At 47.4% G+C, this 21060-nt stretch overlaps 2 protein-coding genes and 1 long non-coding RNA gene across 4 annotated transcripts in view; 2 read left to right on the top strand and 1 right to left on the bottom strand.

Moving 5' to 3' along the window:
• The window catches only part of SLX4IP (SLX4 interacting protein), a 182050-nt gene extending 177692 nt beyond the window's left edge, over positions 1–4358 (top strand). The window contains 1 exon segment of the mRNA XM_059406534.1: positions 1–4358. Coding sequence (XP_059262517.1) covers positions 1–138 — 138 coding nt within the window. The 3' untranslated portion in view covers positions 139–4358.
• A 7689-nt stretch (positions 4359–12047) lies between these two features.
• LOC132021726 (uncharacterized) lies at positions 12048–15040 on the top strand. The gene is made up of 2 exons (XR_009405435.1): positions 12048–12137; positions 12873–15040. It is a non-coding gene; the product is annotated as an uncharacterized LOC132021726 (long non-coding RNA).
• JAG1 (jagged canonical Notch ligand 1) overlaps positions 14673–21060 on the bottom strand; it is a 36211-nt gene continuing 29823 nt past the window's right edge. For both annotated transcript variants that reach the window (XM_059406532.1, XM_059406533.1), the window contains 8 exons: positions 21027–21054; positions 20463–20548; positions 19234–19347; positions 18532–18641; positions 18193–18426; positions 17873–18004; positions 17534–17684; positions 14673–16672 (listed from right to left, as the gene is read on the bottom strand). In XM_059406532.1, coding sequence (XP_059262515.1) covers positions 16215–16672; positions 17534–17684; positions 17873–18004; positions 18193–18426; positions 18532–18641; positions 19234–19347; positions 20463–20548; positions 21027–21054 — 1313 coding nt within the window. In that variant the 3' untranslated portion in view covers positions 14673–16214. The remainder of the gene's footprint in view (positions 16673–17533; positions 17685–17872; positions 18005–18192; positions 18427–18531; positions 18642–19233; positions 19348–20462; positions 20549–21026; positions 21055–21060) is intronic.

The raw sequence follows: 21060 nt of genomic DNA, 5'->3' as shown, positions 1-21060 counted from the left end.
AATCTCTCCTCCGGACATCTTACAAAATATCAGCCAAGGCAGGCACAGCAGACCGGCTCAACCACAAACACTGAAAGATTATCTGCAGTCCGGGACAGCCCAACCAAGAAAAGAAAGAAGTACGAAAGAGGCCACTAACTTACTAACGGGGATTGCTGAGTTGTAGTTGGGTATGTAATGGCTGAAGGTGTGGAAAGAGAGGGGTGTGTGCGGCTGTACCAACGTTGAAGGAATTAGAACGATTATTTTGCATGGAAAATAGAGCTCCATGTGAGGATTCTTTTTTAACACATTCATCTCTGGGAGGCTATGTGGTTTTTCTAACAACACTGCCACTTTCTCATCTTACTTCTATAACTGCCTTCAGAGTCCTTCACCTCGTCAAAGATGACCCCCTTCTTGAAGGAACTGCACAAAGAAACCAGTAGTGTGCCTTCATGACTCATCACTGTGTGGACTATACAATGGGCCACATGAAGACCGTGCTGTATCTGGGGGGACAGTTTCTCCTTCTGTTCCTCAGCCTGAGTCGGGCAGAAGTGAAGGAACAGGCTAGTGGTCCTCAACATCTGGTTCTGGGCCCCGCATCACTGTCTGAAAATGTGTTAGAAATGCAGACCTTGGGCCCCACCCCAGACCTACTGAATGAGAAACTCCGGGCGATTCCAAAACATGCTCAACTTTAAGAACCACTGGACTAATTGAAAACTCCCTGCTATTTGTTTCCTCCAGCCTGGCTCCCAGGGCCTCCAGCTCATCGGCTGAGGCCCGCTTGTGGACAGGCACCCCCTCGTGTTCTGTCAAACTTGTAAAACACCTGAGTTTGGCATCTGAGCTGCTCAGTTCCTGGCTTCTCCACGGCTTGGTGGCTGCAGCACCCACAAATCTGTTACCTTCCTAAGAAGTGCTAGAAGTTTATGGGTCATTTGGCCCAGCATTAGAGGGAGACAGTGGAGGGAGAGGCTTGCTCTCTCTTGTAGCCCAGGCGTGTCCCTGTCCCAGCACTTGCCCCCAGCTCTAAGATTTCAGTTAGGTTCAGGAAGGATTAAAACCCAAGGGGAAATCAGTGGCCGAAGTTTCCAGTTTCCCAGTTGGAAGGCGTCACAGGCAGTTTGAATTTCAAAACAGGAGTCTTCCATTTGCAGTATCACCCACGAATGTCTCCAGTGGGCCTGCTGAAATGTCACTGAGTGAATCATAGCAATGACTTATTTTGGATGGACACCTACTAAAGATTTTCTTAACCCAATTTCATTCTAAAATAGGAGAAAACCCATATTCAAAGGCCACCCATCAAATACATCTTTTTTTTCTCCTCAACATTGTGTGGTCCTTTGAAGTAGCACCTCCCTAGTAACAGGAAAATTAAGTATATTCCCAGAGTGTTGGAGTTAGCAGAAAAATGACCCAGAAAAAGTCCAATGAAATAAAAGAACATGGAAACAGAGAGAGTGTAGGTGGTTCAGAATGCTTAAAACTAATTGTGGTTTTGTTTCTCCTAGCTCATTCTATGCTGGCCTGTGACTCCTTTCCCACTTGTTAGGGTAAGACTCCTTAAGAGGCAACCATGAAGTTCATGAAGTTCAGTGTTGGTCACTACGCCTAGCCATGAACATAGATGCTATTGCTTTGATGTTCCCCAGGCTGCCTGGACACCTGTCCCCTTCTCGTGGTCCCAGACTCACCACCCCGACCAGGAACATGGCCCTGCCCATCGGTGTCCTTTCCTCTTCCCACAGGTTTTTCTCTGCTCTTAGCTGATTCCAGTTAAAGCATTCTACAGGAGAAGAGGGAGCCCGACAGAGTACTAACCACAGTGAGTCGAGTTAGTTAGTTAGGGAGCAGATTGTATTCATTCAGTTGGGGTAGATAGCACAGAATGGAAATGCTCCACGGGGGGCCCCTCTCTTCCAGCGGCAGTGTTCTAGGTGTGCTCTTCCCCGAAGACAGGGGCAGAGTGTGTCGCTGAATCTTCTTCAACAGAATTCTTGGAACAGTCTAAATAGAGAGGGCCCACATAACAACCCAGGTGACCGGCCAAGAAACAATAAGCTCCCAGAACAGAGTCTTGATTAAAAAGGGCAGCCATTCCAGAACAATAGCTGCTGCTAACCCAGAACTGGGAGGTGTTTGCTATGGAGGCGCCAGAGAAAAGCTTTTAATTGAAAAGTTTTTTTCATTTGTTAACCGGGGCCTGCACTGTGTGGTACAGCCAATCTTTGTGATTTAATGATTTTCTCTCAAGAGCAGCCTTAGCTTTAGAGTTTGATATATTTGTGGAAATAACAATTGCTGTGACCTCAGAGGGAAAATAGCACCTGTGGTTGTAGACTGATAGGGTCTTCCTCACAGCCCGCATGCACATGGGATTGTCACAGGATTAACGGAGGGAACAGCTCTCCCCTTCCGCACTGGGGCATGTGTCTGAGGAATTTTGCCTTTAAGCATTTTCTTCCACATGTCTGAAACCCCCCCGGATCTCTTATTACTTGAGTGGTTGTGCGATTCTTTGGATGTTTAAAAGTACAAAGGGGAAAATGGCTGCCAGGTTTTATTGTTGCTTATTAGCTGGGAAATGCAGAGTTCCCTATGACTGGGAGTGGTTTGTGTGTTGACACTCTTAATAATCTTATTAATTCCACATCCGAAAATCTGAGAGGCTGTCAATATTCTTAGTCAAAAAGAACAAGTTCTTCAACCACTTAACTTAATAACCCAAACTCAACTTATGCTCAAGTCCCTAAAATTCTGCTGCTTGGGAGAAATGTGGATCCACTTCTGTTACTGTTACAACTTTGAACTTTCTCAATGTCTTGGCTTCTAAGTCACATCCATGTGCTTTCAGATGACTTTTTAATAGATTGATGTTGAGTTTTGTGTTTTTGTTGTTGTTTTTTAATGTCTCTAAACAAGAAATGTCTGAGGACAGGCAGTGCAATTTTTCTTACACTTTTTTTTTATTTGCCACTGGAGGTTAACTGTTGTCCAGATATGCATATAAATTCTTAAATGCAAAGGAGCAGCAATTTGGGGATAGAGGAGTGAGTGCTATAGCTTTTTTATTTATGTCAAAGAAGTAAGAAAATGTATTTCATTTTATAAAAAGCAAGAATCATTAAAAACGCTTTAGTTTGATATATGGAGAATATAGCTTGTTTCTTATCTCAAGATATGTCTTAGGGACAACAGTGGGATCACAGTTAATTGTTTGCTTCTGGTGTCATGTTTGGATTTTAGTATGAATTGTTTTGTATCACACGGCCTTTGATTTTAGCAAGAGCTTGGTGAGGGCAAAGCACAAAAGGGAAGGAAACCTCTGTGCCCAAGAGAATGGCCTGGGATCACAGTGCTGCCATTCCCGGTTTCCTTGAATTCCTTCTTGGCAGGCCCCACTGTCCTATTTCCACAGAATTTTAGTGAATGGCCTTCCTTTTGAGGTAACAAATGCCTTTCCTAAGAGCCAAAAATCCTCTCTTCAGCATTCCATGACTTGAATATGGGAATCATTTTAGTTTTCTTCTTTGCTCTTATGAGGAAATATCCATGTTTATTTTGTTAAGACGATAGAGTTCATTCCTTGTTATTGAAACACTAATGAATTAAAAAATGGTGGAGCAAGTAAAAAATCAAAATTAAGCTGATTTCTGTTAAGCAGTTTAAGATCTTCCTTAAGTAAATTAAGCATTGTAAAATGAAGTTTAATGCAGATAATTACTCAGGACAGTATATGGATCATTGGTATTGCAATTTAATGATATAATTAAATTCTCAGAAATCTACAGAACTCCTTCTAATTTGGCTTCTATATTTATTTAAGAAGACAAGGAACAAATACCTGTCAGTGTGTGCACTTACCAGAGGGGACTTGAATGTCTGAAATTATTACCTTTAATTGTGGCTGACTACTCAATACTGGACTTTTACCACATTCAAGTAAGTTTTATTATGCAGCATAATATTACCATGTATTACTTGATAATTGCTTTTAGAATTGCTTATCGAAAATCTTGATTTTTTTTAATTAAAGAAGAATCAGTAAAACTATATTATGACCCCAAAAACATCTGATCAGGTGACCATAGATATGGATGTGAGAGAATCCCAGAATAAGTTTTATTAATCAAGGTAGGAAGCCAGACGCTGCAGCCATCACCAGGAGAGTTCTTTCTCCCCATCGCCTTTATCCTGTCATTTGTTTTGTTTGAAATACTTCAACTACAAAAGAGTTGAACATGCCTGAAGGTACATGGATCAAAGTAGTATGTAGAGGAAACAAACCTGCTTTAAAAATAAAAAGGAAAATTGTTTTAAAAAATTAAATTAGTGTGTATCACTTTCTCTAAAGCAAGGGAGTTCGCCCTAAGGAGTATATATCCAAAATGCCCTTTTCTGAACATGCGATTTAAAATTATATTCTCTTAGAGATTTTTTTCCTCCTTGAAACAACTCTGTGGTTTTGAACACTATGTTAAAATAATCCCAAGGAGCTCTGCTTCTGAACATTTAGGTCTGGAAAATCCTGTGTGAGGTGTAAGATTCCGGGGTGGTCTTTACAATGCAGATATGTTCCCATTTCTTCGAGTTGTGAGCTAAGAGAGATCCCTCTTATGAGAGGTTAAAGTATGCAACCTTGACTCCTTTCCAGAAGAATCTTGGCATTTCCCAAGTGGACTCATTTCCATTTTCTGAGTGGATCTAGTCCTTGTTCATCACTGAATAAAGTCCTGGTCCAACTCTTCGTCTACATTGCATTTTAGGAGAGGATCCCAGGCCCCTCTGATTGCTTGTATATGTATCTCCCCTTGGATCTATACATGATTTTTCAGAGGCGTTTCAGTATGAGGTTGGGATCATACACTTGAAAAGCATGAAATGCTGAGAACTGCTGCAGTGATGAAACAAAGTGCCTTTCTTAGTGGTTTGCTCCTGGTAGCGCGCTAGCTGGCCCAGCCCACGGGAAAACTGACCTGCCCTGGGCCTGGGGTCTGGGCTGGGGATCCAGAGACTGGAGATGGTCTGGTGCTCCAGGCTGCAAACCCCAGGTTCGGGCTACTGCTTTACCACTAACTGGTTTGTGTGTTTTGGGACAAGTCATTCAACTTCCCGGGCCTCAGTTTCTTCCTTTGTCAAATAAAATTCTCTCCTATTTTAAGTGCCACACTATAGGTGAACTTCCATGTCGTAATTTCTGTAATCATTTTAAGAAACACATTCTTAGCACTTCCATGTGGTAATTTCTGTATCCATTTTAAGAACAAGGTTCTTCACACCGTCCACACTTTGGGATAACTGGGTAGCTTCTGGTTAAATCAGAATCCTTGAAATTTGGCCTGGGTATCAGCAGTTTTAAAAGGTCTATACATAGGGGCACCTGGGTGGCTCTGTGAGTTGAGGCCTCTGCCTTCGGCTCAGGTCGTGATCTCGGGGTCCTGGAATCGAGTCCTGCGTTGGTCTCTCTGCTCAGTGGGGAGCCTGCTTCCCTTCCTCTCTCTCTGCCTGCTTGTCATTTCTGTCTGTCAAATAAATAAATAAAACCTTTAAAAAAAAAAAAGTTTGGGGCGCCTGGGTGGCTCAGTGGCTTAAAGCCTCTGCCTTCGGCTCAGGTCATGATCCCAGTGTCCTGGGATTGAGCCCCGCATCGGGCTCTCTGCTCAGCATGGAGCAGAGAAAAAAAGGTTCTTCAAATACTGATTCTGATGAGAAGCCATGGTTAAAAATTGTTTTAATATGTAGGGTGTGTGTGTGTGCGTGTGTTTAAATTTTAGTGGGTGTTAAAAGAGGCAGGGTGTGCTCAGAGCTGATTGTCCTTTATAGGAGGGGCGTGCAAGCAACTCAGGAGTGTGCCTGCTCTCAAATGAAAGAGAAATGCTTTGGGGACAAGGTGTCAATAGGCGTACATTTTCATCACAAAAGAAATGTGTTCTGCCTTCTCCTTCAGGCCTTCTGTGTTAGTAACGCGGCGTTAGGACCCAACACGTCCCAGCAGCGTCATCTTTGCCAACACTGAGAAATTGCTGCCCTCTGTACAGAAGACGAGTTTTTAAAGCACCTAAATAATTGTCCAGGGTTTGCCTTTGATCCACGATCATTAATATCACTAATAAGCTCTCGAAAAGTGCGTGTGAATCTCAAGTTCACATGTGGCAGGGCAGTGGAAGAATGAACGCTTTTAAAATAGTTTGGCTCCGAAAGCACATCTGAAATAACCCTGTGGGAAAATCAGGAGAATTTCTCATCCTCCCAAGGATTACCTAGGATGAGATGCTGACCTTGTGTCTTAAGTTCAGTTACATTTCTTAAAACCTCATTCATTACGCAGCCTGATTTATTTTAGTGGGCGAAGTAGGCTGTGGGAGAGGACTCCGGTGAAGTAGAGTGTTCTTGTGGGCCTTTTGTTTTCGCCACAGTCCCCAAAAGATCATCTGTATTTCTTTAAAACACACATGCAGGCCAGCTTCCTCACGAGATTTACTACAGCTTTTCTCTCAGAAATTAGAGCTGAAGATTCTCTGGTCTTCAGGCTTCTAAGGTGATCAAGCCCCAGAAGGCCGAGTGTGCACGGGGTGAGCCGAGCGCTGACCTCTGCTGGGGAGAGGTCAGTTCAGCACACAGGACTCAAAAGGGAGGAAGAAAAAGCAACTCCTCAGCAGGGAGTTTGACTTGCTTCAGGGCAGAAGAGATTTTATAAATAAGTTCCCAGTCTCCCACGCCCTCTCACCGGCTCTTCTATGACTAGTCCTGTCTCCGCGCTTGGATACACACGCAGACACATGTGCACACGCACACATATACAGATGTATACACACACACTGGCGTGTGGACGCAGATGGAGCTCTTACTTCCACTTGCTGCCTCATGTCCCTCTCCCCACCTGCCCCGGGAACTGTGGGTTGCCCTGGCAGAACCTTCTCCGGAGGAGGCAGGTGATGGATTGACTGGGAACTTTTCTAAGCCCAGTGGCTCATAAGGCCTTTTCTCTTCCTCCTTAACATGCTCAGCTGGTGAGAAGCATGCAGAAGGCTCTTTCCCAAACCCACTGTGGGTGCCCAGGAGGATTAATACCAGCCAATCCATTCCTGTTGTCAGAGAGAGAAGGTGGAATGGTGTATTAGGGTGACCTCCAGCCTTGATGTGGCAGACTGGGATGTGTCCCAGCAGGAGGCGCCTAGAAGGCCCTCTGTAACAATGCCAGAAGGAAGCATGGCTGGTGAAGCAACAGCCTGGCTTTGATTTGTGCCTTCCCCTTAAAATGCTGCTCCCCTGCTCGCCCGGTGACCATCTAGAGCAGAGTGGTGACTGCATGGGCAGACCCTGGGGCATCTGGTAAAGTGTCCTCTGGGGCTCCCCAGGGAAGAGTGCCCATCAGTATGAAAGCACTTCTGGGAGCAAGATCTTTCCATGGCAGAGATTCAGGGGATCTGCTATTGGGGTTCCTGTTTTGATGCTAATTATCTAGCTGGAAGAACCTTCTGGATCTCACCTAAAACCTCTATACAGGCTCAAAGACAAGAATACTGTCCATCTGTGAATTTTCCACATCAAATTGGCTCTGTTTTCTCTTGAAGATAGTATTCCTTAACACCGGTTTATCAAGTTATGTGTTCTGGATCCTGGTTGGATCCTGGTTCTGGATTCTGGATTCTGGATCCAGCCCGATTTGGGCTGTTGTTCTGCAAGTTTATAAGGTCTAATTCAGGCCCTGGTTAACACTTCAGGAAAACTTGCTGAACTTGAGAGAAACCTAACCTTTCTGCCACTGGCTCTGCATGTTCATCTAGGCCAGTTGCCCGTGAGGGCAGACTCAGGACAGGGGAGATGGTACAAGAGAAAGTTGGGCTTGATACTTAACTCTGACTCAGTCCAGAGCAAATGGCTGGCTGAGGAGGGAACTTCCTTCTAGGGAAAAGCTGCTTGGTGGTGGGGAGGCCATTACCAACTATTTCTGGGACGTCCGGTCCTCTGAAAACCTCATCAAGAAAACAAGTCAAACATCACATTCCGTAAGGAGAGAAAACTGACCCAAGACCTTGTGCCCTAAAGTCCTTCCAAGGCCAAGCACCTGGGTTTACCTCGTCTGGCTCTAACTATATAAAAGGGTAGGGAGGATGGATATGGAAGACAGAACCATGTTCGATTGCTATTATTTAGAGGCTGTCGAGAGCTGCCTACACTGGCAGACCACACACTTGTAGAATTTAACCAGGAACCAAGTTTTCTTGTGGTCCTATAGTTCATTCTTGTCTTGAATACACTTCTCTTTCTGTTGCACTGATAGCAGGCACTGAACTGATTTGGGGAAAAGCCAATGGTTTGTGTAACCGGAACCAAGACCACCACATGACGGAGCCTGGTACAGCTCCCGTTAGAGGAGAACTTCGCTGTTGCTGTGGAACAGCCACGCGCTTAGCACCTTGCAACATTGCAAATCAATGCTCTCACAGGTTCTGACACTTTTTACCTGGATCCTCTGCTCTGGGTCTCATGAGACTCAGATCAGGGTGTCGGTCAGGCTGTATCTTCATCTGGAGGCTCAACTAGGGAAAGACCCATTCCCAAGCTCCCTTGGGTTTTTTGACAAAATTCAGTTCCTTGCCATTTTAACACTGTGGACTCCAGCCTCCTGTTGGTGATCAGGGGAATTCACTCAGCAACTGGAGGCCATTCTCGGGTTTTTGCCCCATAGCCGCCTTTGTCTCAAGTATGGAGAAAGCCCCCCCCTTATGCTGAACCTCTCACATTTTGTGTCTCTGACTTCTCCTGAGACCAGCCAGAGGGAAAAAAAAACCCTGCTTTTAAAGAGCTCCTGTGATTAGGTCAGCCCCACTTGGAAAATCTCCATAATTTAAGGCCAACTAATTGGAGACTTTAATTACTTCTGCAAAATCCCTTCACAGCAGTACTTGGATTAGTGTTCAATCAAATAGCCAGGGCCCAGGAATCTCTGGGGGCCATCTTGGATTTTTGTCTACCTCCAGATCCAATGGCCCTTCCTTAGCTCTTCGCAGAGGGAGGCCCAGTTTAGTGGCAAGAACAGAGACTATCACTGGAATCTAGCTGGATTCCTTAATCTCTTAGTGGACTCTACATCCTGTCCCACAGAACACTTTTCTTTCTTCTTCTTACAGCCCTTTTCATGAATATGAACAGTGGCACACATTTATTATCATCATTTCACTGATGAGGAAACTAAGATGCAAAGAATTTTATGAACTTTCTGAAGTTAGTAAGTAGCAGAGCCTAGAATCCAGGTCTGTCCAACCCCAAAGGACAGAAATTCTGCTGTTGGGCTGCAGCTATGTGAGCTTAATACCGCAAAGGCAAAAAAAACAAAACAAAACAAAAAAACACCATGCCAGAAATCGGGAAGGAAGAGCTGTGATTGGAATCAAGGAAGTCTGGCTCCAGAGCATATGCCTTTGCCACTCAGCAGACAGCCTGGCTTTGCATACCAAGAAGGTAAAAGCCAACAGGCTGCTCATCAGGCCCACGTGGAGGCACGGCACCCTGGAGGAAATGTTCAGGACCTCTTTTGTTGAATGTTGTACCAAGAGCTCCCAGGACATGCAGAAATACTGGGGTCGTGGCTGTGTAGGGAAAGGAGGTTTGGAGAGGTCTTGCCCACCCCCTTCAGACCTCTTCCCACTCTCTTTCCTTTCGCTCGCACTTTGTCCTTAGTTTTGTGCAAACCTGTAGCTGTTTCACATTTTTGCTCTCCCTTTCTGCATTGGGCCTTGCTTCCTTTTTAAAAAACACTTCCACACACCATCCTGGCAAAGCCAGAGAGAGAGAGACCCTAGAGAGAATCTGATTGTTAACGTCCTGAACTTGGAGAGTTTATGTTTTTAGTCTCCAGGTTGAGGTTTTTCCTAGTTGTTCAGCGTGGGTGCCTCAGCGCATAAGAAAATTTTTGCATAATATGTAGTTCTGGCTTATCCTGACACGACAAACAGGTTAAAGTTGACTTGTGGGATATATTCCTAATCCCTCTGTGGTGGGTGGGGAGAGCACGGAGGAGTAGGCTTTTTGGGGTGTTGGGTGGAGGAAGGAGAGCTGCCCATAGGCAGTGCCAGGAACTCCCAGATCTGCCTGTGCTGGCCCAGCTGTGCACTGGACAGGGTGAACTTCATTGCATTCAGGCTACGTGGATGTTAGTATTGTTCAATGCTTGGATGATTTTTCCATGAATAATCTGGAAGTAGCCTTGCGGGGGGGAAGCAGGGGTGTTGAGGGAATATGGGATGAAGCCGAATCACAGTTGCCATCACCTGACACTGGCCAGGACCCTCCCAACCCCCTTTCATACATGGAGACCAGCACCAACGTCCTGAGAGGTGTAAGGAGTGTGTGCGTGCGTGTGTGTGTGCACATGCGTGTGTGTGCCTGCGGGTTCGTGCACAGAGGAGTAGGGTGTAGTGAGTGAGGCTGTCAGTTTCCTTTCTGAGCCTCTTTTCCTTCAGTCTTATGTTCTAGTTCTGTGAAGCAGAAACTGAGAAGGAAATCTGAAGCTGCCCAAGAACAAAGGAACCACCTCCAAAGGGACAGGGCTTAGTCAGCCTTTGGTTCAGAAAATACCTGTTGCTATCAGATTTATAAAGATGTCACTTTTCTAGGCGAAACCTGCGGGAGGCACCGCTCAGCCTGGGGACAGTGTTTCCTTGGCAGCTCTCTGCAGCCTCCCTTGAGGCTTTGCAGCCCCTTTTTGTTAATCACTGCTCTCCCAATTGTGTGCCTTTGAAATTCACACCAAAGGCAGGATCTGGACATAAATCTGGCAAATCCCCAGAAACTACAGCAACCCAAGCTGCAGGAGCTCGAGGTTCTAGTCTCGGCTGTTGCTAACCCTCTGTGTGGCCGTAGGCAAATCCTCCAACCTCACTAGGCCTCAGTTTCCCATCCTGGGAAAATAATGTGGGTTGGAGCCTTTGATGGGTAAGGTCTCCAATTGCATCACTGTCCAGTGAGTCTAAGACGGAGGCTTTTCAACTGCGCATGTCACGGCCCTGATGAAAGGAAGCCTCTCTGCACTCTTCAGGGTCAGAGTGGGAGCCAAATCGTTCGGTTGCCTGAGTAGTCATTAGGAAGCCAGCTGCAAACTTGGATTCCCCTCGGGGACCACAGAGCAGCCCCACTGGCCCTGCTGGGAGAGCTTCTCTTTAAAACAAAGCTGTTTCTTTCATGTTGCTGGCATCTGCTTTTGCTCTCCCGATAACTCAACCTTCAGGTGCCCTGGTGAGGATACTGCAGGGGAAGGGGCGGGGGCGGGGGGCGCGGTCAGGGAGGCAGCAGACAGGTTCCTATTGGTTGGAGAGCCTTCACTCTCTCCAAGTTTTTTAACCCCCGCCCGACTTGTGCGTATCACAGGTTAATACCAGACCCATGCCTAATGATACATAATTTAAGACTTGTAAAAGTTGCCTGGGACTTGAAAGAAACACACTCTAAGCCAGGAAGGTTGTGCCCGGCATGCAAGAGCAAGTAACAGAGGTGGAATTTATGTCCAAAGCAAGAGAGCCACGCCCTTTTGACACGCACTCAAAGGGTGCCATGCGGGCGTGCCATGGGACCTGGGGTCCCGTGAGCATCACCCCCACTTGCCCTTACTTTTAACCACCGTCGGAAGGCAGCTGTTCACAAAGGGAAATTCGTTATTTTTAATAGTCCCAGAAATGTCTCATGGATTTGAAGTGACGCAACAAGATTGCCCTAATGGTTTCTAACCTTTGTTTTTAACACTTCTGGGGCCGACACTCTACAGAACTGCCCTGGGGCACCCTTCTGCCTCCAGTACCCAAGCTGTCTGTTGGCATTGCTGGAGACTGACATAGCCCAGGCCGGGATGTTTAGCTGCTTGTGGGGTGGAAAAAAAAATGCTAAGAAAAATAATTGTTGTTTTTGCAAACTATCTATTTAAAAACAGAACCTCAGGAAGCAGATTTCTGTTCCAATGCTAGGATGAATCAGAGCTCACAAAGTATAAATACACATTAGCAGGAGGAGGCTTCCCATAACCCAGTGCTTGTGTGTCTTCCCAGACCAGGAACCTCTGAACTGCTGCTTCTTATTCCCAGTAGAGGCGAGGAGCCGCAGCCGAAGCGGAAATGATAGAAAACATGGCCCAGCCCAAGTTGCAAGCTTCTGTAGGTCCATAGGAATTATTTTTATTTATTTATTTTTTTTTTACTCTTTAAAGACAACTGGTGTTTAGTGACACACTCGCTCACTTTTGGACAGACAGGTATACACTGTTGAGGAAGGTGGGAAACCCATGCTCTTGTTCCTTGGACTCCTGGGTACCTAAGAATTCTTACCAAATAAGTTAACTTTGACTCACTGACCCCTCAGATCAGCCAATAAACATGAAGCACTGAGACCACAACTTGCTCAAGGGGCAGTACAATTATTTTACTTAAAAATGATGTCAGGTGGCAATTTAGCAACAAACTGGCTTGCAGGCTAATTAATTCAGTTTAACAAGGAGGAAAAACATTGTAATTAATGAAGAGCTTATACTTTAGTGCTTCAGTAGAGTTGTGCTTAAATTTTACTACCCACAAGCCGGAGAAGAAGGGGAGGGAGGGAAGAGCTTGTTGAAAATACAGATTCCCTATCCCCACTCCTGGACCAGGCCTGGGACTCTACATGGAGAGAAACCCGCGGTCAAGTTATGCTTCTGATTGTTGCCCAGTCTCACTGGACTTGTAGTCAGTTAAGACAGAGCCACCACCCACTTTCCTGATTTTACATTGTCTAAGTCTAGACTCTCTCAGCACAGTCAGCTTCCAGTTAATTCCTTACTGGAGTTTCATGGTATGGTCTAATGCTGGGGCTTGAGTTGGTCACGTTTCTGGACGAAAAACTTATTTCTCTTCCAGGGTCTGCTTGAAGAGGGCCCAGAACATTAATGGGGAATGGGAAAGGTATGGAGTCCTTTCTTTTCCACGTCGTCCCCAAGATAACCAGAGCTCCCTTGCCTGATTACCTCTACCTGGAGAAAGGGGAAAACTGCCCCTTAGGATCAAGGGCCTGGCTTTGAGCCATGCCCAGAGGAGCCTGATCTCTGCCTTCTCACTACTGAGAAGTCTTCTTAAAACAAATGTGAATCTCAAGATCACGTCCCTCCTGGAATAAAGAATTGCAGAGGCTCATTAAACTTTTTGTTTTCCTCTTGGCACTAAAGCACTTGGCAACTACCCAAGGAATTCTGGGGTCCTGAAGAATCCAAGTTCACAAACCACTGGAGCAAGGTATTGCTTTGGGATGGGGTTTGAGTTGAGCACTGCTAAATCAGATGGTGTCCTGGCTCACTGGGTCTATACCGGAGCACTCCCTCCCTCCCAGCCACCCTACCTTCCAGAAACCAAATGTTCACTGGCAGAGATTAGGGACAGAAAGTACAGCTCCACCAGGGCAGGGAGATGTCGTGGGAATCCAGACTCGCTGGTGTCCAGGTCCTTTAGGCTGCCTTCCCAGCAAGCCCAGGCACACTGCTCTGAATTCTGACATTCTGACTCCTCAGTGCTCTCTGCTCAGGCACAAAAAGCTAGGGATATTTTTAAAGCCCGTCGCCCTTTCTTAAACAGACACCCATCAGAGAACAAAGTTCCTAGCCTGATAGAAGAAAACTTCCCCAAGAAAGAAGAAAAACCTATGCAAACCGGAGGTGGCGGGTGGCCGACTGTGCAACGCTGGGGGACAGCTCCAGGGAGAGTAAGCTTTGGCTTGCTCCTCAGCAGCAGAGGACTCCTGGCAGCTCCACGCCGCTGCTGGAAGCCATCCATGCGCCCGTCCCCGCGGCTCATCCCTGGCTACAGAGGCGCCAGAGGCGAAGCTTCCCCCGCCCCACATGTGGGGGGTGGCAGTGGGGGGGGGGGGAGGGCAGAGCCATTTGGCATCTGGCACCAGCAGCCACAGGAAGAACCACAGCTCTCCTGTCCTCAACAGGTACAAATGGGCAACCTCTGGAACCTCCTTGAAGGCCAGCTACCCGGCACCCCACGGCTACGTGGTGAGGCCACCCAAACACGGACTCCCCAGGCACAAGTGAGGAGTAGATGGTTCTGACCCCAGAAGCTTCTAGCTACCACCTCCTGTGCATAAAACCACCCTGGAGGTGTGCGCGTGCACAGAAGCCACGAGGGTGTGGTCCAGATGGCAGGACATTAATATTAGTCCAAGTAACCAGGGAAAGAAAAAGAAAAAAAAAAGATTGAAGGCACCAAATCACCCTCTTCCTCCCTGAACACTAATTCCAAGCTTTTTAAAAACCCTTTTAGTATGGTGGGCATTTCCCATGAGTGCTCACAAACAATTCACCTCCACACTACAGGCCGTTAACCCAGTGGTGTTTATTCAAGCAGTATTCACACTTGCTGTTGAGTAACAAGGGAATCAGGGCCCCCGAGATGGGGCTCGCACAGCTCTCTGGCTTCACAGCAGGCCAGGGTGGTGTGGTTTTTTTTTTTTTTTTTTTTTTTGGCTTTTTTTGTTGTTGTTGTTTTTTGGGAGAACGTCAGCTGAATTTTGTGGCTGAAAACGCTTTCAGTTTTCCCTCCGTGCCCCTGTCAAGCGCGGCCTATTTATCACACCCCGGTTACCAGAACAGACTCGGCGGGGTGGCAGGGGCACAAGGCAGAGCCAAGCAAAACTACATGAGCTCAGAAGAGGCCACACTGTTCCAGGTTTCATACAAAAAATTTAATAAATAGTACTTTTCAAAATTTATTGCCAGGAACAACACATCAGAGATGCATTTGTATGTTCATAACACTAATAGGACAATACAAAGTATCTTCACGGTCTCAGTGATGAGCCAACGAAATTAACTTTCATAAGCCTTTTTGATCTTCAACTTTGCAATAGCATTTTGATTTCCTCATTTAAGGCAGGCAGTGTACTCTATGGCAAATCTAAACAGTGATCTTACTGGACATTTTAAGGTTCAAGTATTCAACTAGCTTATAAGAATACTCCCTAAATGCAGTAGATAACGAAAAAAAAATCTACAAGTGGTTCAGTATTACATACGAATGGTGAAAAGAAATCAGAATTTACAAAATAAGATTGGTGTGCTTCCAACTTCACACAATTTGATATTTTTAATGATATTCAACCACTCACGTTTTGGCTACATAAAGTTGAAGCTCAAAGTTGTTCCCTTAAACTGCTGTGTAGCCAATCACCTGCCTGTCTCTTTTCAAGTCTAAAGCAGAGAAAAAAAAAAAAAAAAGAACCTGCTGTTCTAGACTAATTTTCAAACTGCCTCAGTCAGTCCTTAAAACGTGTTTTAAAGTGATGCTATAAAAGGTGTTTTAAACATCTGACGTCGTACAAAAAAAAAAAAAAATTCCACCAGTATTCCAGGCACTGAAGCCCATCCTATTGTTTTAAACTATTTTCAAACACCTTAATTTTGGCTTATAGGCAACACGTAGTAAGAAAATAAGTTCAAAAAAATAAAGCCATACACTTACAATGCTATCAAAAACCTTCAACTCTAAACACGTACATATAAATAAAAAGGAATGATGTTTTAAGGCTCTTGATTATTAAGTTAATAAATCAAATATACACAGTGATTAATAAAAAAGAATTATTTACATAACTATACAAAATTCTACTTTGACACATTTTTCCTCTTTAAATTCTTCATTTTACCAGCAACTGCTGACATCAAAGTCCCCCCTCCCCCAACAACATCAACAACAAAATACAATAAAAAAAATAAATAATAAACTCATTTGTGATAGTTGCTGTGGTTCTGAGCTGCAAAGGCACTTTCAAATACAGAACTACTTGTACGTCATCATAAAACCAATATACAAAAACAACTCAAGAGTCAATAAATATAAATAAAAACTATGATCCTAAGACTGCATCACCATTGGGACAGCTGGCAGAAGTGGGAGCTCAAGGCCCAGGGGCCGGGCGTTGTCCGGGGAGCCTGGTCCGAGAGCTGGTGGCTGTGGGCCGTGTGCGCCAGGGGGTGGGGGGCACTTTGGACTGGCTTTTTGCATAGCTGTGAGATGCAGCATTTGATTTCCCAGCCAACCACAGAAACTACCATTGCCAGTGTAAGCCAGCTTGTCAAAACTTAAATTAACACAGGAATTCTAAGTCAACGACAGCCTCAGACTGGACTAGGACACAACAGTTGAAGAACTACAAGCCCCCAGCACCCTCAGACTCTACCTAGCGGCGGCCGCGCCCGCGCTCTGCTATACGATGTACTCCATCCGGTTTAAGCTCTGGGCGCTTTCCAGGTCCCTGTTGTCCTGTTTGTTTGTCCAGTTTGGGTGTTTGGCTGGCGTGCCGTTGGGGGGCTTCTCCTCTCGGTCTACCAGCGTGTAGGCCGGCTGTTTGGCAAACCGGGCTTTCTGCTGGTGCTTGTCCATGTCGTCCTCCTCCACCTCAGAGTTGTGTGTCCTGATTTTTGACATTTTGGAGTTTTTGTTCTCGTAATCCTTGATGGGGACCGTGTTGGCCCCGTGCTTCTCGATGGGGTTTTTGATCTGGTTCAGCTGCTCCCGCACGTTGTTGGTGGTGTTGTCCTCGGAGGCCGAGCGAGCGTGGCTGCTGGGCTTCCGCCGCTTCCGCACGCACCAGTAGAAGGCCGTCACCAGGCAACAGATCCAAGCCACAGTCAAGACGGAGCTCAGCAGAGGAACCAGGAAATCTGTAAGGCGGGCACAAAACCAATGAGCTCTCAGAAGGAAAGGAAAAAAAAAGCCATCACATGAACAACAGAATACCAACACTGGTGTGGCTCCTGCCCGTCATTCCTAAAAGGGGTGCCATGGGGACAAGTCCCTTTTCACAACCACATATTGTCACTTCACAGCTTGATAAGCAAGTACAGGACTGGGGCCCTTGGGGACCCTGACACGTTTGTCCCCAAAGACCAGGCACAGCAGCAGCTCCTCGAGGCACCTGATGGCTCTGTGGAGAGGAGCATCTGGTTCAGTCCAGGAAAGTCTGGCTCCTCGGGCCGCAGCTCACTAGAGGATCTGGTTTGCAGCATGACCTGCAACCCGATCGGAGCACGCACAGCTCAGATGTCCCATATTCTCATGTACCCAGTTTCTCACCTCACTCGAACAATGAGGGTCAAAAGGTGAGCATGGCTGTCCCGCAGGGCCATCAGGCTGCCTACCAAACCCGTGTCTCACGGTGCTTAGGCCAGACTGTCCCACGACACCAGAATGCCACAGCAGGGTTTGCCTGGCCATGAGCTCAGGGCACAGCAATGCTCTGCCCTAGGGCTCCGCAGTGGACCTAGAGACGGTGCGTGTTTGGCAGTGGTGCCGGCTTCCGAGAGTGCAGTGTGGTGGCCAGGAAAGAAGGTACCTCTGCCCATCACCTCAGGACCTTAGTCATGGCAGCTGGCCTCTGTTTTCCCCAGTTATATGGTGGGGTGGGGGGCTGGGGGTGGTCCTCAAGAGGGGAAACTGTCAGCTAATGCCCCACCTGCTGGGTGGTGAGCCGAGATCTATCGGACAGTCCTCCCTCCAGGGCACCGTCCCCACCTGCCACCTACCTGTTCTGTTCTTCAGAGGCCGCCTCTGCACTCGCACTTCCGCCACGGCAGCAATAAGTGAGCTATTCCCATCCCTTTTACTAACGAGATCTATGATTTTGTCAGTGATCTCCTTGATCGGGTTTCCATCATCCCGGATGTCTTCGGCAGACTGGAAAAAGGAGAACGGTCAGCTGCACGGTCAGGGCAACACTCCACAGGAGCCATTACTAAAAGTTACTGAACACGTGTGCCACACTCACTTGCAGCGACCTCGCTCTGTCTGGACAGTGGCTAACTCAAGTTTGCGAACCACCCACAACCAAGTAATAATGAAGCGGGACTGGGTCTCGTACTTACAATAGCCACGTGTATTTCATTGTTCGCAGACGGGGAAGGCTCACAGGCTATGTAGATGGAATATTCGGCAGAAACATTCTTTAAGATATTCAGATTCCTCAATTCGCTACAAATGTGCTCTGTGGTGAGACCCTAGAATCACATTTGAAAACCACCCATGTAAGATACTGGAAGAAGAGGGAAAAAAAAACAAAAAACAGCTGAGGTTTCCTTGGAAGTCAGGAATGGAAGCTCGACAAGCGCCTCGCTGGGGACGTTCCTGCTTCGGAACAAGCAGACACACACCGCCAGGCCTAACTGAAAAAGCGCTGGTTCCCTACCGGTGACATCATCTCCTTGTTGAAGGTGAACGTGATGTTGGCACAGTTCTCCTGGTAGTAGGGGTCGGAGGTGCACTTGGTCTTTACTGGCTGGAGACTGGAAGACCGGCACTCGCCCACACCCGTGCAGGGGCGGACAAAGCACTGGTCATCCAGGATCGGGATGCAGCTCTGCCCGCTGGGGCACTCACTGTGCCCTTTGTGGAGCAGGCAAGGTCGAGGGCCACACCAGACCTGGAGAGAGAAAGAGAGAGAGAAATGGAGAGGGCAGCTCAGGAGGAACGCCGGGCAGCAGCAAACCCAGCACGGGGGCGAGCGGCGCAAGCCCTCCTGCCGTACCTTGGAGCAGGCGATCCTTCCGTTCAGACACTGGCAGGCATTGCAGTCATCGTCCCACCTGGCTCCATCTGGTATCACACTCCCCACAGTGATACAAGGTCTCCCTGAAACTGCAAGGTAGGATGCCTGAGTGGAAAGGGTGTCCTTTTCTGTTAGGCGCTCTACTCTTCACTTCCTCCCTGTTAGGGAGGGATTACAGCTCTGCGCTGGGCCATGGGAGAACAGGTCTTCTTCCCTCACCGGCTGCCTCCGCACGTGGTCCCCTGACCACCGGGCTGTGCCAGGGCCGCCTTTGTGGGGGGTGATGTGAGCAGAGTCGCTCACAGCTGAGCTTGGCCATTCGTCAGATAGGGCTACTGATCCACAGAGTGGGAGGAAGCGCCCAGAACAGACCTGAGCCCAGCCCGTAGCCCATTCTCACTACATCTGCCCCACATGCCCCGAGCAACACGATGAATGCCTGCTGTAGGCCACGTCTTGGGATGGTTTGTCACAGAGCAGAACTGCCCGAGAGCCGGACTACAAACAGCTACCCTAGTTGTAGGGGGCCCCTTAGGCTTCCCCGGTCCCCGTGACTCCCTCTGCACATCCCCCTTCCATGTTCTCCCCCTAAGCACAGTGCGCGCTCGGGAACAGTCAGAGGGTAACCGCAGTGACTAGGGCCCGCTCGCCCCATGGGCAGCTGCAGGCTGACCCACATACCTTCCTGGCACTTGGCACCGCTGTGCCCTGGGGGACAGACGCACCGGTAGCCATTAATCTCATCCACACAGGTTGCCCCAAATGCACATGGTGAGGACTGGCATTCATTGATGTCTAGGAGAAGTGGAGATTAAGTTTAGGCTCCAGTGGGAAGCAGTGATGTTTTTTCTAAGGTTTTACTAACCTAACATACAGATAAAGCATATAGACCCTAAGTATAAGTTTACTGAGTTTAATGAGTTACATAACCAGCACCTAAATAAATCGATCATCAGTACCCCAAAAAGCACGTTACTGCCCCCCAAAGATCATTAGCCTGACTTTTGAGCAGCTGAGGGTCAGTTCAGGAGGCAGCAATTTTTGATGAAATAGGTTCCTTTTTATCAGATGGTACAACTTAGAGCAAGGACTGGCAAAGTTCTTATAAAGGGTCAAATATTTTAACCTTTGTGGGCCAATGGGCTTTGTCATTACTACTGTACCCTGTTGTAGCATGAAAGCAGCTTTAAGACAGTACATAAAGGAGTAGCTGTGTGCCAATAAAACTTTATTTACAAAAAGAGGCTGTGGGTCAAGGCAACAGTTTGCCAACACAATTTAGAAACATGAAATAGACCAAATCTACCGCCACTTAGTGCTGGAGACCAATCAGTCCCAGACTCAAGCACTAGTAAAATTTTAAATGATTTGGGATGAGAATGAAAATTATAGCTATCCCACCCAAACTAAAGGGCATATAAAAAGGTAGGAAAGGTCTCAAAATAAAAACCTTAAGCACCCTGAAAAACTGTACTGCCTGCCTCCTGTTTTAATCATTTCACCAAGGCCTGACCAAACCTTTGGAAACCACTAGACCCTAGTCCCATCCACTGCCGATAGCTCTGTCCTCTGTGGCTTATGTCCACGTGCCAATGACTTCAGCGTAGTCAAGGGGAAAAGCACTCTTTCCTTGCGGCCTCAGAATGGATTAATCGTCCAATTCTGTGGCTGGTAAACTCCCTCCCCTAGACGAGGGCCATACTACCGGGGGAAGGATCAGCAGGTATCTGGGAGCTTCTGGCCCTAGCCAGAACCTTAATGCCAGCTGGAGGTGGGACGTTATACACCTCTCAGGCAGGGCTAAAGGGAAGAGTGACTTTAACCATTTTCAAGATGAAAAGTGTTGGTCTGAGGGCTGGGAGTTAGGGGCAAGAACACCACTGGGGAAACCAACTCGGCCTGGTCCTTACTTATTCTGCAGTCAGGTCCAGCAAAGCCAGGGGCACACTCGCACCGGTACCAGTTGTCCCCATCTACACAGGTGCCACTGTTGTAACTAAGAAGAAAGCAAAGACCGCCTCAGTTACTGACCTCCCAATCCACGGATCCACGACTCCGCCAGCCAGTTCACGGGGCGCCATGCCAGTTACGTTAGGTGGCTCTCACCCCTGGACACACTCCCCATTGCCTGGGGAGCTTTAAAAATAATAGTGCCCGGGTCCCACCCCCAGAGGCGCTCAGTCACAGGTCTCCGTTGCAGTCTGGGCATCGAAACTTCTAAAAGCTCCCCAGGTGATCCTCGTGGACAGCCAAGGTGGAAAGTCTCAGCTCCCAACGGGGAGACAGCCTGGCTGATTAAAGTGTGGTCTGCGGACCAGCAGAACCAGTGTCCCCTGGGAATATGTGCCCCGGGCAGGGTCTGCAGCCCCACCCAGGCCTCCAGCAGCAGAACCTGCATTCCAGGCAAGATCCCAGGGGAATACCCATGCACAATGTGTCCAAGAAAGGCTGGCTTCAAAGGTGGTCATGCTTACCAGGGATGAGGACTGCAGTCGTTGGTATCTGCAA

The sequence above is a fragment of the Mustela nigripes genome, chromosome 7 (assembly GCF_022355385.1).
Source record: "Mustela nigripes isolate SB6536 chromosome 7, MUSNIG.SB6536, whole genome shotgun sequence".
Classification (NCBI taxonomy): Eukaryota; Metazoa; Chordata; class Mammalia; order Carnivora; family Mustelidae; genus Mustela; species Mustela nigripes.
The sequence above is the reverse complement of the archived record's forward strand: the minus strand, read 5'-3'. Positions and strand labels throughout refer to the sequence as shown.